Genomic DNA, 15,355 nt, shown 5'->3' with positions numbered 1-15,355 from the left:
AAAAATTCCAATATGCAGAGCAATAAAACCATACCATTCATTTACAAAGTGAAGGGTTCACATTACCACAGTGTCTATGAGCTATGAGTTATTCCTTCCAATGATAACAAATAATAAGCCTATCATCTCTGTAAACAGCATCAATTATTCAACATGATCATTTCATTATTAATGACTGATGTAAAGGCATGTGCACTCATCAATAGTGCTGCTGTCCTCTATGAATACGTTTGAAGTAACGTCTCTCATTCTTAGAAAGACTGAACTAACTACAGCTAAGGGGAGGTGATTTCATTGATCCTGTATTTACAATCAAGTCAGCACATAAAAATTTAGATGTTTATCTTTTCAGTAGATATTTTAATAACTACATCAATCAGTTTTGTTCTGCGTATAATTACCGGCTCCCATTCACCACTAAACTGTCCAGTGGGCTCATTAAATAAGAGAAACTGTGGAATCAATTTCATTACTGCAGCTTTAAATATTAACTGGTACCTTTAATCACAGTCATTGTTCTGAGATGGGGCATGTTGCAATGAAAACAACTTTAATCTACTCCACTCAGTCCATAATTTCTTAAAGTAATCTCCCCTTTCCACTCATTTTAATCAGAGGTTGTTGTTACAGTCAGCCCACACATTTTATAAATATTAGTTCACTGCTTTTAGGTTTCTTCCTATATACAGATGATGGTGCAGATTCTCCCAGAGAAACCACATCTTACTCCTCATTTCAATAATTATAGAGCTACAGTTCTTGAAAACTGCAGTTCTTCACCAAGCTTTTGGACGGGTTCATGTTACAGGAGTATAACATTTTAATGTTCTTCTCTGTAATTACAAGCATAACTTGCACTACAAGTTTAGAAAATAACGGCACATCACACATACTTCACAATACTATTAAGATTGATCTTATGGGCCCTTGCTTAAATATTGACTTTCAGACTTTGTTCATATCAGTTTGAGGTTTCATTTCAAATTCATTTTAACTGAATGCTGTACACTGAACACTAGGTCAGAGTCTTGTACTAACTACGGTGCGATAGACACTCACTTGGCCGAGACTTTTTGCCTTTCCCAGAGCCGGGACTCTTTCACTTTAAACCACGGGAAGATTCGGTCCATTTGCTGAAACAGAAAAAAATTGATATCAGCCTACTGAAGCATAGAACTGCATTTGGGGCGAGGTTGTGGTTAGTGATAATGTAGCTTAACACATGGGCTTTTTCTAAAAGTAATATAAAAGTGACAATTACCATCAAACCCCCTTAGAACCTTAGCTAATGTTAGATTCAACAAAGAAATGGTAATTATGTAAAACAATTGCGATTAGACAATTATGTAATAACTGTTACATGCCCAGCTTGATGTTGGTTTGTTTTAATTGTTGCTGTGGAGCTTGTTGCATGAGCAACATAATTAACCTATGCCTGCTGCAGGGGCACCCCAAACAGAGGATGTGTGTAAATCTGTGTGTGTCTCAAAAAAGTATGACGTCATTTAACTTGATAAAAAACGCCTAAAAATGCCTGATAAGAACCAAAATAGTACAATTGTCCTCCTGTCATTATGGAATTTGAGAGTCCTTGTGAACTGCACTGTATTTTTGCTGTGTATTCAGTGGTGCTGACAGGAGGGAAATGATCCAGAGTGGATTTGAGGTTCTTACCCGTATGAAGAAAGACTTGACCATGCTGTTGGCTTTCCTGCTCTCAGGCTGGCCACCGTCACTGTTGATGGCCGTCTGAATGATTCGTGCAATGTCATCACTAAACTCCAGCTGGAAGAGAAATAAGGAACCCACACACACACACACACACACCACACACCACACACACACCCACACACCCACACACACACACACACACACACACACACACACACACACACACCACACACACCCACACACACACACACACACACACACACACACCACACACACACACACACACACACACACACACACCAACCACACACACACCACACACAACCCCCACACACACACACACACACACACACACACACACACAAAATGATTGTTAAAGGGGCGCTATGCAGTTTCTATGCAGAATAGATATTTGGAAGCTCCCATGTTTACTTGTTTCTGACTCCTTGCTCAGTCAGTCTGCCGTTTCCTCTTTCTCTGTTCTTCCGACAGTACTTTCCTAGCTTTCTGCTTCTTTTTTTGTCGGCTACGCCATGACAATAGTGTGAAAAACTCCCTCGGTACCATGTTCTTATAGCTTGTCAGTTTCTGAAAGGGGGCGTGTATGTGGGCAGTGCTGTGAAGCAATTCGTTAGATCGCGAGACCTGATATCAAGCGATATTTCCTGAAGCTGAGACCGCCGGCCCGAAGTTGCAAGGGTGTTTTTTCTGCTCACAGGCGCTAGTGGGAAATGAGACGGCCACCATTCAACCCGAAACTCATATAACCATTCCAATGACTCCAAAGCTGTTTAGTTAAGGTAAATTAAGCTAAAAGAAACTGCATAGTTCTCCTTTAAAACAGTAACATAAAGATGAACACTGGTGGAAAGACCATAGCTGCCAATGTTAATTTACCATTATACAGCACAGGCCTGACGACGCATTCAAGAGACGAGGACACATAAAATATTGAAATTTACTTAAAAAAAAGGCTTTGCAAGAGCTTGTGATGGCGTGAGAATCAACCCTTACTACTGCGACCCCTGCATCAAATCGTTACTAATGTTCAGAAAATGTTTACCGATGGTTACCTTGCATATTTCCTCCCATCCTTTAATACATGTACAGTAGTATATACAAACACATATTATTTGACTAAAATATAGAAGACAACCCACCTCTCATATGGTCTAATGAAACTGCCCCAGGTTAAGTTTGTCAGCTCAGCAGAGACACTGCTTGAAAGATAACGTACTTACCACTGAATTGTAGCGCCCAAGATCCATCTTTTTCTCAACGGAGTCCAGGTCTGGAGGGAAGTCACTCGGAGGGGTAGAGGTGACTTCGGTCAGGACTGGAGGATCTGGGCCCTCCGGGGAACGACGGGATGGAAGACTCTCTTCTGTCTCTGGGTTCAGCTCAGGAGGCTTCACCGCCTGCCCCAAAACCAGAGAGTTACGCTGCGTATAGATCTCACCATTATGTTAATTTAGCTGTTGCTGCTTCAGTTGTTTGTAACTTAATACGTTTATATATTCATGCGTGCAGCACTATACAAAGATCAAATACACCACAACAAAAGGAATGAATGTAAATCCTATCATACTGTAATTTCAAACACAGCAATTTGTACTGAAACCACTGAAGAAGAAGCAGCGCTATGTGCCTCTAACCTGTCTGTAGCGTAACAGGTGTGAGGATGTGCGTGAGTTGAGCAGTGCAGTGAGGACATGGCGAACACATCCCTGAAGCTCCCTCTCCAATGCCGTCCTCCACTCAGCCGGATGGCATTCAGTACATTTGGTACATGTGTAGGCAACACTCTCTGGCAGCTTTGATAGCAGCTCGTACATTTCATCTGGGGGACAGTAAAAGACGACAGTATTGCTCCCATTATCGTCTCTCATCAGCATGACAACACTCACAGGACGGCCTGTCAGTCAGCTGCACACTGACAACTGACAGGACAAATGAAGTGCAACAAGTGCTGCTGAATATGAAATTCAGCACTCTGCTTGTGAAGTACATAGAGTAAATTTGTTTTTTAATACCTGTAAGGTTCTCACACTTGGCATGCACCCAATGGTTGCAACGGCCACACTCCATCATCTTGCTGTCGTAGTCATCGTCATCATAGCACTTATCACACAGTGGGCAGAAGTTTCCTGAGAGAGAAAACAGCAACAGGTACAGTGAGCTAAAACCACTCAAGTGTTATCCTATTAATGGCTGTCACCTTCCTCAAGTTACCAATGAAGTCTTCAAAATACAGGTCAGATTACTTTTTTATTTAAATAATATTTTTGGTCTTTTATTTGACAGGATAACCAAGGACAGGAAGTGGGGGAAAAGGAGAGAGAACGACATGCACCAAAGGGCCGTAGGTCTGAATCAAACCCAGGCCACTGTGGGAAGGACTGAGTCTTAGTATATGGGGCACACACTTAACCAGGTGAGCTACCAGGGTGCCCTACAGCTAGGATTCTTAAGAAATCCTTAATTCTTTAATCTCAGAAAGAATACCAGTGGTGTGTATGTACTGACTCCTTAACTGTGAACAGAATTTTGGGCTTCACATGCTTGTCACTTGCCTTTAGCAAAGAGTTTGGCACAGTCATGACACATGGAGAAGTCACGCGACCACTGGGCATCCCAGGACTTCCCAGGTTTAGTGGCTCCACAACTCTTACAACGCACACACTTGGTGCACACCTGAAAAGAAAAAAAGGAAAATAAACAGGGTGGTGACTACATGGCAGAAAGTTGCAATCAGCTGTGTAAAGAGCAGGAATGGTGTGAATGTGACACTGAGAGGAGTAAAATGTTTTCACAGACGCTGCCTGTGAGAGGATCCCATGAATGTAAGTAGCGCTGTAATGAGTGGCTGGAAAAATGTGTGAACAAAAGGAGAGGTAAGAGAAAAATGTATGAGTGTAATGCTAAAGTTTGGTCAGACACTGGTGAAACTGTTACTATTACATAAAACGTGAGTGGGTGAAGAGGAGTCTAAAGGAAGTGTGTGTGTGTGTGTGTGTGTGTGTGTGTGTGTGTGTGTGTGTGTGTGTGTGTGTGTGTGTGTGTCCATACCCAGACTCTCTTCTTCTTGGTGGGTCTGGTAGGGTGGTTAGGACCCAGGCACTCCGGGTGATAGCTGTTACGGCACTTATCGCACTCTAGCAGCTGCTGCTACAGTGACAGAGTCCAAAGGTGAGATGAGATTATTTAAATATCAAAACAGGCAACATATGTTAATGCACAACAAACAATACAGTTCTGTTCACAGCAAATTAGATACAAATATCAGCTGCTTTCTTTTGAAATTAATGAAGGAACGAAATAGATACAACATTACAGTGTTTTCAAAGGAGGATCAGTGAATTTAAAATGCTACGCAGATATTTCCCTACAGTGCTATCACCAGTTTACTGAGGGGGACATTCATAGTGGGCTTCACGGATCATCCATAGACCATTGAACAATATTATCAAAGGCCTTAGCTATAGTGTTAGATGTACAGTACTTGGCAGGTTTTGTAGACAGCCACTTCAGTCAAGTTTTTCCAGTGGCTTTGGTAGCTTTATAACACGCACATAGAGCTGGGCAATATGGAGAAAATCAAATATCACAATACGTTTGACCAAATACGTCGATATCGATATTGCAGCAATTATGTAGGGTTGACTATTGGTGATTTCACAAAATATTAACACAATGAGATTTTTTAATAAACAATCATCAGTAATGTGGATATAATGACTAAGTGGGTAAAGGAAAATAATAAAACAGTTCAAACATTCTGGTAAGTTCAGATAATCACATAACTTTACTGTAATGTAGCTTTTAAAAACAGGAAAAGACAAAACTTGTGTCATATTATGATATTTTGATCTCCAAAATTTAAGACAATATCCAGCCTCATATATCGATATAATATCAATATATTGCCCAGCCCTGCACTCACAGTATTTTCTTTTTCATTTGCAAACCTAGAGCCATACATGCATACTAAAATTAAAAAGCCATGGACAAGGTAACTGTTTCATGGGACTTTCTTTCTATTTTTCTAACAAAACTGTCCTTAACGTTTAGGGGCATTAAAGGTACCCTGTGGAGTTTTTGGCCACTAGTAGTGCCATGGAGCAATATTTTTTAAGCGTGGGTCCCTGTTTTGTTTGTTCTTGTCCACTTGTACAAGGGTGCACCTGCATCCGCATGTGGGTGACACAATACACATTCCTGTTGTTTCACAATATTCCACTGATCTACAGGTAGCGGTAACATGCCAAGAAACATAGCAATGCGCCAGCAAAGGCAGGGCAGAAAAAAGAAGACTGCTAGCAAGTAATCATTGATGTAAACAAGACAGGCTTTTCATGTTTGTTCTAATGTTTTAGAAAAATCCACTTTGCAAATGTTTTTTGAAGAAGGGAATGCACTCAACATGTTTGCTAGACCCCAAGGACAAAGAACATGGCCCTAAACTTTGGCTGAATCCCATTCCTTCCCCTTACCCCTACCCCTTGGCCCTTCCCCTACCTTTTGCGCGTTCACGCGGCACCTAGTGCCGGTCCAATACGTATTACGAGCTAGGGGTAGGGCATCGATCAAGGGCTGTATACCTACGGATCTAGTGTGGACGCGACCTCACTAGAAAACACACAGGCAGTGTGTGGCTGCTGCATCAACCAGAGAGACACATGAATGTAAGTACTTTCAGGGTTAAATAATTGATTAAAAAGTTCGACAGTCTTGTTTGTGGTCTATGCAGGCCTGTACATGGTACCCATGTTCCTAACTGAAACTTTTTAAAAATCGTAGCTTGCAATGCTAACGCTAATCGCTAACGCTAATCGCTAACGTAACGTTGAACAGTCCACATATTTCTGCCTTGAATGGACTGTATAGATCGCATAGATTGTATAGCGATATATATAACGGTCTATGATACATCGCTACGTGCTTAACATATACCGCCCTGTCTCACACAGGAGGACACAAGAGGACACAGCAGCTGATCCAGGTTGGGGCTGCAAACGAGCAGACTTTCCTAATTCATAGTTCATGTTGTACCATTCATTATTGCATTGGTAGCCTACTATTATTGTAATAATATTTAATTAATTCCTGTTCATGTTCATGCAATGTGATATTGTTGTTGGTTTTGATATGGGACACTATGATATGTGAGGGGGGGTTACTGGCCAAAAGGCTCCAGACTGGTCTGGAATATCAGAGCAGCTGTAGCTACAACAGTGTAGTGTGTGTGAGTTGTGTTGTGGTCTTGTGTGATTTTTTTAGTTTTACACATATGAGTGCCTTTTATTGTGTGCGACATGTTAGTTATGGTTCTAATAGTTGACAATGGTTCTGTAACATTATTTTATGTAACGTTTTTGCCTGTATGTTTCAATTTATCACCAATAAAGACAGATTTTTGTCAACAAAATGTTTGGAACATCAATGACATTCAAAACGGTGATAACTGAAACAGATATACACACACCATGTATACAGGGTGTATATGTATGTATATGTACACATGATGCATGTGTATACACATTGTATTGCAAACAGACTAAGTACTACACAGATAAGTACTCTGACTACCAAAGTGAACCTAAAATAACTATAAAATATATAACACTGTTGTCCAACCACCACAATCAACAGACCTAGACGGCATCTTGGAGGGTTGTGATCAATACTGTATGGTGATGTCACCAAGGGGTGTCCCAATTCATAGGGGTTAGTTTTCACCCTTACCCCTACCCCTTGGTTTCAAGGGCAAGGGGTGGGGTAAGGGCCAAGGGGTAGGGGTAAGGGGAAGGAATGGGATTCAGCCTTTGAAACTTCACAGGGCAGCTTTAAGTAGGATTTTTAAAATCATCTAGCACAAATTTGTGTGAGATGTTATCTATCTGTAGCAGCTTGACATTCCAGTAGCATCACCAGTAGCTAAAATTTCCATCTCTCAGTGGCATGCACTGCTGTGGAATCAAAGAGTGCCAGAGAACTGCTGCTGTCGAGGCAGTTCTTTGGTCACAGATACAAGCCAATCAAAGTAATAAATGACGTAATACCCGTTTAGGTAGAGATTTATTTCTAGTTGCCAGAAATCCATTTCTTTGCATTAAGATCATGTGCATACAAGGCTCACACCATGCACATTTTACACAGAACTTGAGTTAAATAATAAAATCATGGCAGGAATCCAAGAAGCAGATTAGGCGCTGTTTGCTGGCAAGGCTAGCAGGCTTCTTTCTAGGGAAGATTCTCCAGTCTTTACACACTGTCACTTCACACTAAGCTTCTTTTGTGTACAACTCTCAAATGAACAGAACTGTATTGAATGGCTTACTTTAGTTTTCTGGTGCTGGCGTCCACAGGCCTGGCAGAACCTGCATCGTCGACAACACCAGTTCTCAAACTGCTCCTGGAGAGGGCGCTCTGACTCCCCCAGGCAAAAAAGATGGAACGGTTCACAGCATACCTGGCAGAAGACAAACTATAGAAAGAAAGAGAGAAACAACAAATAAGGAAAGGTTGGCAGAGAAAGACAGACTAAGATTATAGGTTTAACCATCGCTCAAACAAGAAATTTATAAGCAAACGTTTTCAATGTAATGACCCTTTTTATTACCTCAACATTTCCACTGCTTGCACATAAGAAGCAGAGCACCCGGGGCGTAACAGGCACAGAGGTGAGCAGGCTGAGGCCGCCAGCCTCCCACACCTTCTCCACATCATGGTCCCTTTTAAAATCCACTCTTATACGATGCACTCCGTCGCAGGGCGCTCTGGACTTCGCCTGGCCCCTAGTCGAGGGAGTGCTTAGCCAGTTTAAAGTACTGCTGCTGGTGGGTTTAGTGGTGAGCGGCTTCTTGTGTTTAACAGACAAGAAGAGAGTGATAGAAGAGGGTGAATATCAGAAATTATGCGTAATCTATACAGTGAAAAATAAAAGATTTGATGAGAAATTACAGTATGTGGACATGAAAAAATAAAAAGCAATTGGTTAAAGCTCACACCTTGACAACTTCTTACCTTGTCTTTTAGTCTGTGTTTAGGAGATGGAGGAACAGAGCGAGATGTTGGCTTTTTCAACTGTTTTGATTCAACTATGAAAAAGAGACGGGGCATAACATTTGAATAAGAACAAAGTTAAGTACAATATATATATATATATATATTTACATTTTTAAAAGAGGACAAAACAGAGTGACCAGTTTTTTTTTTTTACCTGTATCTGAAATGGGTGTAGTTGAGCTCTGCTGTTGTGATGAGTGCTGCTGGGGCTTCTTCTTGGGCTCGTTCAGAGAAATCTTGGGTGAAGCATCTTTTTTTGAAGTGGCCTGACTGGTAAGAGGACGTTGCTGCTGTTGCTGTTGTTGTGGCGGTTGATGAGATTGCGTAGACTGGGAGGGGGAATTCTGGGATGAAGATGACGGGGAGGAAGATGATGAGGATGAAGAAGATGATGAAGTGGAAGAGGAGGACAAGGACGAGGAGGAAGAGGTTGGTACAGACTGCTGTGTTTTGTGTCCCTTTTTACTGGTGACACTGCTTGTGACTGAGAGCTGCCGGGCATCTGATGTCAGGGCTGGAGACTGAGTATGGGCTGCAACTGTGCTGGACGCCTGAGGGGGTTCCACTGGGCCAGGGGAAGAGGCGAGGGCTGGAGATGATTGCTTTGACAATGGCTGCTGTCTTGACTTCTCCTCTGCCATCTTGAGTGGAGGAGTTTCACTCTTTTTGCGGGGAGGCTCCTCCTTTGGTGGTGCAGCAGTGGGTTTAGGGGCAGGGTCTGAGATCGGTCCTTTTACCGGATTAAGACCCTCCTTCTTCTCAGACAACTTGTTCTTTTTCTTGTCTTTTTTGCCTTTGCCTTGCTTCTGAAGAAACATCTTTGAGGGCATCCACTGCAAGTTCTGACACTTCCTCATCCTGTAGATAGTGAAAATTCAACCTTTTAATTTCCTTAAAAATCCCATTAAAAATGTGTTATGAAATGTTATTTAAGACTTGTTTAATAATTACAAAAATATATCGTGTCAAACAGCTCATCAACTAATACTTACTTGCAGCATTGCTTTTTAATGTTTCGTCCTCCAAATTTAGGCTTGTCGAGACAGTTGGTACAGACACCGCAATCTTCTGGAACTTGGCAGCCTGAGCATTGACCACAGCGTCGCGACCGGCGCCCCTTCTTGGGAGGAGCTTCTTGAACGGCCTTTTGCCGTGTCTCCCGTGGCTTTATGAGAGGGGATTGAGGCTCTGCCTCCTCGGAGCCTGCTACTGATGACTTGTCTGTAAGAAGAGGTAGATCCCAAGAGAGATCATCATTACTGACACACAGGAGTACAGGATTTATTTGAATCACCAGGGTTTAAGACACCAAAAGATTTTTGGGGCTTGGTCAGAAAGGCAAATTTGTTGCAAAGCACATTTAAGAATTACAAATGTACATAGTTGTAAAAAAAATTGACCTAATACAGCCAATCATTTAACAAGTACATGACATATTACCGTATGTCTGCCTAACAATTTTTTACAATCTCCTCAAGGTAGGATACACTGTTGACCAGGGAAACATGGGTAGTGGGTGGGTATAACAAAACTGAGCTATTGACAACAACATCAGACCTTCATGCCTCCCAACAACTCACTTTTTCCCAAATGGCATGAAAGCAGTCAAAATAACAGGAAGAATACAGCCAAACTCTGCTTGTTCCATCACCGCTTCACTGTGTACTTGTGCTCTCATTGATAACTGGATTTCTCTGCTCTTGTGATTAGTCCATCATCACTGCATGCTGCAGAACATTTTCAGAACTCACACACCGATGTTGGGTCATAAATGCTCACCTCAGACTGTTCTGGTCAATCAGAGTGCTTTTCATTACGGGTGGCTGATATAAGTTTGTTGTAGTGCCCCCTTTTGATGTCACTTGTTACATATTACCGTAGTTTGCTGTATATCTGATATTTTGTAACCAAACCATTTCCACACTACTGGAGTCCCTTCCCTTTTTGGAACTAACTCATCCTCTACTGTGGAGCCGGTAGCCCTTTTGCCTTCAGCCAATAGTGTTGTTACCGTGTGTAACTGTATAACATCATTATGTCAACAAGTCGGAATATTGCCATTATTATGATAGGAATTTCTGTATAATATGTGAAATTATACCGGTGTTATCGTGATGGCTCACACCTATTTTACATTCAACCTGTCAACACATCCCCCAAACAAATCTTAAATCTATGTTGTGCAGTGGTGCTAATAAAATCCAACACTCAGAATATGCAAGTCTTCTGTAAAGTTTTGTCAATTCTTATTCAGTATTTTCCTGTACTGCTATCAATAAAATTGTTACAGAGTGTGTGACAGCGAAGAGGTCAAATGAGAGGGAAGTTGAGTGTGACTCACCATCATTCCCCATGGAAGATAGGATCTTCTCTCTCTCCTCCCAGGGCAAGGCACTAAGTGTGGGCATGTCGTCGGGGAACACTGCTCGATTACGGCCAAGAGCCACAGCTGCACGGCGACATACATGCTTGATGCGTGGACCGCGGACTGAGGCCTCTGACGAGTCACTCTCTTGACCCTGCTCACAAGCACACATCACCACAAAAAGTGAGACAGATATTTGAAGAGCATGCTCCATAATAATCACAAATGCAAAGACAATCATGCACCACCACAAATATACAATGCAACAAGATGACCTTTTGGTCATTTATGCCCTTCTGAAGTTAATTTCAGCTGTTGTAAATGTTTCACAAAACCAAAATAAACAATGTTTGATAAATATGAGGATGATGAGGCAGAAGAGAGTGTCAACACTAGAGGTTGGCCCAAGGCTGATGATGACAACTGGGACAGGGAATTTTTCTTTTCTTGAAAATGTGCAATGACTGCCTATAACCATCTAACGTTTAGATTGACAGTAAAATAACAGAGGGCTATATTCTGGAAAATACTTTTATAAGCACACCCAGTGCTGCTTTCTGCATAATGTATGAGGCAAACAGAATTTCCCTTGAGGAAACCCACTGTGGGACTTTCCTATTATCAAGTTTCACTTTGAATACTAACACAGATTTCTATATATAGCAAATATTCATAGCATCATGTAAAAGTCATTTGCTTGTGGCTATATGATGAGAATGAGAGAAACAGAGAGGCTTTGTTGCGGAGAATCAACAACTATGACAAAAAACTGACCTGGCCCTTCGTCTGCTCTGCAGGCTTCAGCTTACTCTTCTTTATCTCGAAGAGCTGGGCTTTGGCCTTCTTCAGTAGTCCAACTACCTGCTTGTCGGTCACAGGCTGTTTCTCTGCTTCTTCCAACATGGATCCAAGAGAGGAAACAGGGAGGTGTTGTCTGCCTGGCTGCCCTGGAAGGCTTGCTGTCTGCTGGCTAGGAGCACTTTGTTTCTCTTTCTCCTTTTCCCCATCCTCCACCTCTTCTGTTTTCTCAGAGGGTCTGCCTTTCTTAGATAGACGTCCTTTAGCAATGGACATAGGAACAGTGGAAGCGGGCCCACGCAAATCTGAGGAAGCAGTGTCAGAAACCATATCAACTGATGTTGATTTTTTTCTCCCTGGAGCCTTTTTTGTAGCAATAGATAAAAAAGCATCTTCGGAGTCCCTCCCGTCCACAGTAAACATGCTAGAAGGTGCATTGGGGGAGCCATCTGGTGTAGAACCTTTACTTCTTTTCTCCAAATCCTTCCTCCCTTCCCTTTTATTTTCCTTCTCTTTCTCTTTTTCCTTTGAAGCAGGTTCCTGGGGAGCTGACAAACATTTTTCTTTACCTCCTTTTCCAGCTTCTCGCCCCGTGTCATGGGCACTGGAAGGAAAGATAGGGAAAAGTGGGGAAGAAGTGGATGATGCAGTTGACAAAGGAGGTTGATTTCCAGCAGCCCCTCTCCTGCTATCAGGTGTCCCTTGTGGGGCCAGACTCATGGATACGGTGGAGAAGGTGCTGAAAGGAGAAGTTAAGGCACTAGTGGCTAGTGGACTTGCAGAAACCCCTGGCAAAGAGCTGGAGTTACTACAGCAGACAGAGCCTGTCAGCACAGACATCTCAGAGGAGCCTTTCCCCATAGACATCGGGCCACCTATTTGGCTGCTGCGTCTGGTCATTGAGTGGGAAGGAGACCGCGGATGGCTACGTACTGTTCCCGAGACCAGTCGTCTCCTGCGCCGCGAGGTTCTATTGGAGCTAGAGGACGTCTGGTGTGGGGAGAGAGAGCCAGGGCTGCTTCCAGAAGAGGACTGCAGTGTAACCGACTCAAATATCCGAGAGTGGGCCTCGCTGGGTGTAAACCGTGGAGCACGAAGCAAAGGGCTGCGCTTCTGGTGTGGTGGATCAAAACGAGATGAAGAGGGATGTTGGTGGTGAGTGTGTGAGTGAAGAGGGGCAAATAGTCGTGTCCCTGTTCCTGTTCCACTGCCTGGTGCAGGAAACACCACTGGAGCTGCTCCCCCTGCACCACTAACACCTTGGGGCAACAGCCCCACGTCTTCAGCCGTGAGAGGAGGAGGGCGGAAGTTATCAAATATGGGCTTGCGAATGAGTCCCTCCTTTGCATATTTAGCTGAGGAAAAGTACTGCTGTTCAGTGTGGGACAGGGACGTCCAGCGGAAGGTGGGCTCTCTCAGAATTGAGCGGCTTCGTTTGTCTGACAAGCTGGACAGCACTGACGGTCCAGACAGGAATGGAGGGATGGGGTGAGTCATCCAGGGTGACTGTGAGTGGTGTTCACTGATAGCAGGTGTATTGGAAGAAGCTGACTGTGGAGGCTGTGGGGGGGTTAGGAGAGGGGGAGGTGGAGGTGAAGAAGAGGAGGAGGCGGTGGATGAAGCTTGCTGGGAATTTACAAGTGTAGAGGACATCAGCACTCCTGTTGGTGGGCTAATTATAGGTTTTTTAGCCCCACTGGTAAGAGTCTCTCTTACCCTCTGGCTCTGGCTTCCCCGGCCAACCCCCTGTCCCCTCCGACCTCGACGACTCCTCTCCGCCAACACATGCTCTGGCTCAGAGGGAGGAGAGGGAGGCCGTGAGCTGTGTACCAGGTTGGCCTCCCTCTCTCCCTGTGAGGATGGAGAGTGATCCTCTGGCTCTGACAAAGCCTGTGTGGCCTCAGAAGCCTGGGAGTCGCATGATGAGTCATCCAAGCTGGGACTGCTGGACCTGGAAGACTCTGCAGAGGACAGTTGGGAAGAATGTTGCGACACAGCACTTGAGCCGCAGGATGCCGCACTACTGCTAAATCGCCCATTGGTGGGGTTGTTGGTGTTGTTGTTGAGCAAACTGGCGGCTGTTGATGGAACAGTGGGGATAGGGGCAGGAGGTGGAGGAGGGGGGAGGGAGTCAATTGGAGCAGTGGCGCCAGTGCTACTAACAGCAGGTGTAGAGGAGACCAGTACAGGAGATGGGGAAGAGGAAGTGGTGGGTTGGGCAGATGTGGAGACAGTTGAGGGGGTTGTTTCTAACCGTGCTATCTTCATATGAGGTGGCGGAGCTCCAAAGCTGCCCTCATCTTCAATGAAGCGCTTGGGGGTTTTGATGATGCGAAGGGAGACAGTGCTGACCACAGGCATGATGAACTGCCTGATGTTCTTTAGTTGGGTCTTCCTGATGCCAGCGTCAATGGCTCCTGCCCCACTACCCCCAATGGCTACAGCTCCTTTCTCCAGCCGCTTCTGCGCTCCTTTCTTAGCGCGCTGCAGCAGCTGTTTAGCAATAGTTGCATCAGTGCGTTTAGAAGAGGGGACAATCCTAACAGGCTTTCTATGGCGAGGGCTTTTTCTGAGGCCCACTGTCCTGCCTGGCTTGGAGGGAGATGGGGAGGCAGGTGGATTGGAAGAGTCCTGTTCCTCAGCACCATCCACATTTCTCAGCATGGGCTGCTGAGGAGTGTGTGGTTCCGTGCCTCTATCCCCCCCTCTGACCCTAAAGACCTTATGTTTCCCTTCCTCACACTCAATGGAGGTAGACAGCTGTGCAGCAGCAGCAGCAGCAGCAGCAGCAGCAGCTGCCGCCTCAGCTTTGAGCCGCTCAGCTGAGGGCGGTCGCCCGCGTCTGCGTCTGGGTACACCAGGCAAAGTCTTGAGCCGTGACTTGAGAGGGGCGAGTTTAGTTGCTCTCAGCCTCTTCAGGTTGGTAACTTTGGATTCACCCAGCCCGCCTTTGGGAATCTTTGCCTCTGTGTCATATGGCTGAGTAGAGCCCAGTGGCGTCCTCCTGGCGCCCTTTCTGTCCTCTGTGTCCATTCCCAACTCAGACCCAGCCTGCCTACTGTCCTCCCCTGCTGCATGGCTGCCTGCACTCCAAGCTTTCTTGCTACTTGAAGACGGGGGTCGACCTCTTCTCTTTTCCCCTGTGCCAGGTGGCCTCCCAGGCAGCCTTTTCACCTTCTCAGATGGTCTTTCTGGGCCCTCAGGTTTCGCCTGTGTGGGGGAGGGAAGGGAGAATGGGGAAGGTAGACTTGCAGCAGCTTTCTGGGCAGTCAGGGCCCGTGGGGGACGGCCTCTAGGCTTCTTCTCCTGTATGGGTGGGCCTACTGATAAAACTGGAGAACAAAACATAGGCCATTTAGTTAGCATGGAAGTGTTAGATATAGACAACTTTTACAAGCATAGGTATCTCGAGACAACAGGAAGGTCCCTGAAGAACCAGTAGGGAGTTACTGT

At 44.5% G+C, this 15,355-nt stretch overlaps 1 protein-coding gene across 7 annotated transcripts in view; it reads right to left on the bottom strand.

The window, feature by feature from the left end:
• The window catches only part of kmt2a (lysine (K)-specific methyltransferase 2A), a 45,080-nt gene that overhangs the window by 18,073 nt on the left and 11,652 nt on the right, over positions 1–15,355 (bottom strand). For 3 of the 7 annotated variants that reach the window (XM_032503119.1, XM_032503110.1, XM_032503134.1), the window contains exons 3-16: positions 11,879–15,234; positions 11,081–11,258; positions 9,732–9,960; positions 8,894–9,597; positions 8,698–8,771; positions 8,294–8,530; positions 8,012–8,158; positions 4,741–4,839; positions 4,245–4,365; positions 3,705–3,818; positions 3,327–3,511; positions 2,913–3,089; positions 1,675–1,785; positions 1,060–1,133 (exon numbers count right to left, since the gene is read on the bottom strand). In XM_032503119.1, coding sequence (XP_032359010.1) covers positions 1,060–1,133; positions 1,675–1,785; positions 2,913–3,089; positions 3,327–3,511; positions 3,705–3,818; positions 4,245–4,365; positions 4,741–4,839; positions 8,012–8,158; positions 8,294–8,530; positions 8,698–8,771; positions 8,894–9,597; positions 9,732–9,960; positions 11,081–11,258; positions 11,879–15,234 — 5,806 coding nt within the window. The remainder of the gene's footprint in view (positions 1–1,059; positions 1,134–1,674; positions 1,786–2,912; positions 3,090–3,326; positions 3,512–3,704; positions 3,819–4,244; positions 4,366–4,740; positions 4,840–8,011; positions 8,159–8,293; positions 8,531–8,697; positions 8,772–8,893; positions 9,598–9,731; positions 9,961–11,080; positions 11,259–11,878; positions 15,235–15,355) is intronic. The other 4 variants (XM_032503127.1, XM_032503154.1, XM_032503164.1 and 1 more) reach the window with 4 other exon arrangements.

This window comes from Etheostoma spectabile, chromosome 3 (genome assembly GCF_008692095.1).
Source record: "Etheostoma spectabile isolate EspeVRDwgs_2016 chromosome 3, UIUC_Espe_1.0, whole genome shotgun sequence".
Classification (NCBI taxonomy): Eukaryota; Metazoa; Chordata; class Actinopteri; order Perciformes; family Percidae; genus Etheostoma; species Etheostoma spectabile.
Note: the sequence above shows the minus strand (reverse complement) of the source record. Positions and strands in the feature narration are given on the sequence as shown.